At 40.5% G+C, this 2,674-nt stretch overlaps 1 protein-coding gene across 1 annotated transcript; it reads left to right on the forward strand.

Annotated features, from left to right (window-relative positions):
* Positions 1–742: 742 nt before the first annotated feature.
* Positions 743–2,388, forward strand: LOC129705499 (tapasin-related protein-like). The gene is made up of 3 exons (XM_055649088.1): positions 743–1,060; positions 1,244–1,564; positions 2,069–2,388. Exons 1-3 carry the CDS (start codon positions 1,015–1,017, stop codon positions 2,386–2,388), a joined length of 687 nt encoding a protein of 228 aa, XP_055505063.1. The 5' UTR covers positions 743–1,014.
* The last annotated feature ends 286 nt before the right edge of the window (positions 2,389–2,674 follow it).

The following is a 2,674-nucleotide window of genomic DNA, read 5'->3' on the forward strand; positions in this document are numbered from 1 at the left end:
CGGTGCCAACAGCAACAAAATCTGAATCTTGATCCCAGTACCGTTTCTTCCTCTGCTTTATGGCCCTGATGCATTCGGCTATGACGTTCTTTTACCTTTTAGTTCTACTATTCGGACTTGTCATTTCCATCTGTTGTACTTGGATATACTTGCGATGATGGCAAAATATTGTATAACCCGATGTGAGATCAATTACAATGGCGTCCAGCAACACAGGGGTCCCTTAATTAATTTACTGCACGATTTGTAATTATCGGCGCAAATTGTTCCATACTCTCTCTGTAATCTCGCCCTGATCTCTGGCATTTAGAGATTCCACAACTCTGATAAGTCTGATAATTCCCTAGTTTAATTGCAATCTAAGAGCTAAATTCAACAATTATTTTTAAAAACCTCCCCGCTTCGCTTTAGCCCTGCAAAAACACCTCCCAAACATTATCTTGTTAGATACCAGCTACACTCTTACTTATGTTCCTTCAGCGAATGCGAAATGTAGTCCCACCCACGTAAGAAAACGCGCCAAACTTCATCGCAACATATAAGATTGAAACATATAAGATTGTTAAGGGTTTGGACACACTGGAGGCAGGAAACATGTTCCCGATGTTGGGGGAGTCCAGAACCAGGGAGCACAGTTTAAGAATAAGTAGTAAGCCATTTAGAACGGAGACGAGGAAACACTTTTTCACACAGAGAGTTGTGAGTGTGGAATTATCTGCCTCAGAGAGCGGTGGAGGCAGGTTCTCTGGATGCTTTCAAGGGAGAGCTAGATAGGACTCTTAAAGATAGCGGAGTCAGGGGATATGGGGAGAAGGCAGGAACGGGGTACTGATTGGGGATGATCAGCCATGATTACATTGAATGGCGGTGCTGGCTCGAAGGGCCGAATGGCCTAATCTTACACCGATTGTCTATTGTCTTTTGTCTATAACACATTTCAAAGTAACCATTGCTTAGAGTGAATATCGTAGTGAGGCATCAGATGAATGATTTGCTCGGAATGTTAAAACTGCAATGTTTCTGGTCCTGATTCTGTCTCTCTCCGTGATTATTTTCACAGGTACATGAACGATCTCGTATAGACTTATCTAAATGCCAAAATATTCCAAACTATTCCTGGCTTAACTGATGAAATGTATTTTTCAATTTGTCTGTTAGTTTTGTTTTTCATGCCAATGTACTATCAAAAGAGTTGGTTCTACATTGAATATAATTAACCAAATCTTAAACGTTTTTCCAACAGCTGCTGAAAAAACTGCGATCCACGTTACCCAAATTCCAGAACGAAAGGTTATATTGAAGGGAGCAAACGTCACCTTTCACTGCATAATCCCACTTGCGGATAACAGTTCGGGAATCGAAGTGCGTTGGCGAAAACAGGGCGAGAATGAATATATACAAAGCGACGCTGATGGCAGAAAGCGATTCACCGTCAAAAATAGATCAGGCGGATATTTTGATTTACTGAACACGACCTACGAGGATTCGGGAAACTATCGCTGTGTAGTCATGCGTCAGGGGGAAATTAGCGGAGAAGGAACAGGGTCAGAACTAACAGTATGTGGTGAGTGACGAAAGTGGACAGAATACTTGAGAATATTGCACAAGAATTATATCTCTATATTAGACTTCCGATTTGTGAGAGAGAAGGGCCCCATGAAATTATGTGAAAACCATACAATTTGATGCTCGTTTTATTGAATGTACAATATTATTATGCCGAAAATATATGTTAAAATAAAGCAAATAAGATGTATTTTAAAACAAGTGACAATAGCTTTTAATCAAGAGATCATCACACCTTCAAATACGATTCAGCATCAATCACTATCAATTGCACCTCCAAAAGATTCCACATTTCATGTCATTGAACGCTGGTTGAGTTGAAACAAAATTAACTTTCCGCGGCGGTTCTTGCGCTCCGCTGTATGAGGTAACAGATATCAATAATTCGTTAACTTCTGTCTTCAAGGGATCGGGTAAAATATGTGGATTTCTAAACAAGCTTCTCCTACTGTCTGTTTAATTTAATTCTAGTAATATGATATGTTCGCACTCTGTCCCACAGCCCTTCCAACTCCACTGAAGATTAACTGGATATCCGAGAGCAATTCATCTGCAGCTGCAACGCTTGTCTGTAAAACGGCCGAGTTTCACCCGGGTGATCTAACCCTTCTATGGTATAAAAATAGCGTTGCTGTTACAGCTAAGGCTAATACCATTAAACAGAAAAATAGTGAAGGGTTGTACACGGCTTCCAGTTCATTATCTATGACGCAGTCGGAGGCCAGCGGGAATATTTACATTTGTCTGGTGATACATATCTCCCTCCAAAGACCCGCCATTGCCACGCACGCCCTTCGCAAACCCGGTCAAGGTATGACTTGAAACACTGTATAATTTTATAACTTATTATTGAAGTCTGAGTGTGTTGATATTGACAACGTTTGTTTTAAAAGGATCACAAATGCCATTCATATCATCGTAAACACTGTCTACTCTAACGGGTCCCAGAACGACTCGTTATTTCAGGTAAATGTCGAAATGTGAAGGGATGGCATTCATATTCGCTCGAAATATTTTGCATTGTTTGCTCGTTACTAAGCATTCCCCGGAAGCCTCATACTAAAGCAATTGTTTAGTGCATGTTACTGAATTTGCTAACAGATGTCTA

The sequence above is a fragment of the Leucoraja erinacea genome, chromosome 17 (genome assembly GCF_028641065.1).
Source record: "Leucoraja erinacea ecotype New England chromosome 17, Leri_hhj_1, whole genome shotgun sequence".
Lineage (NCBI taxonomy): Eukaryota > Metazoa > Chordata > Chondrichthyes > Rajiformes > Rajidae > Leucoraja > Leucoraja erinaceus.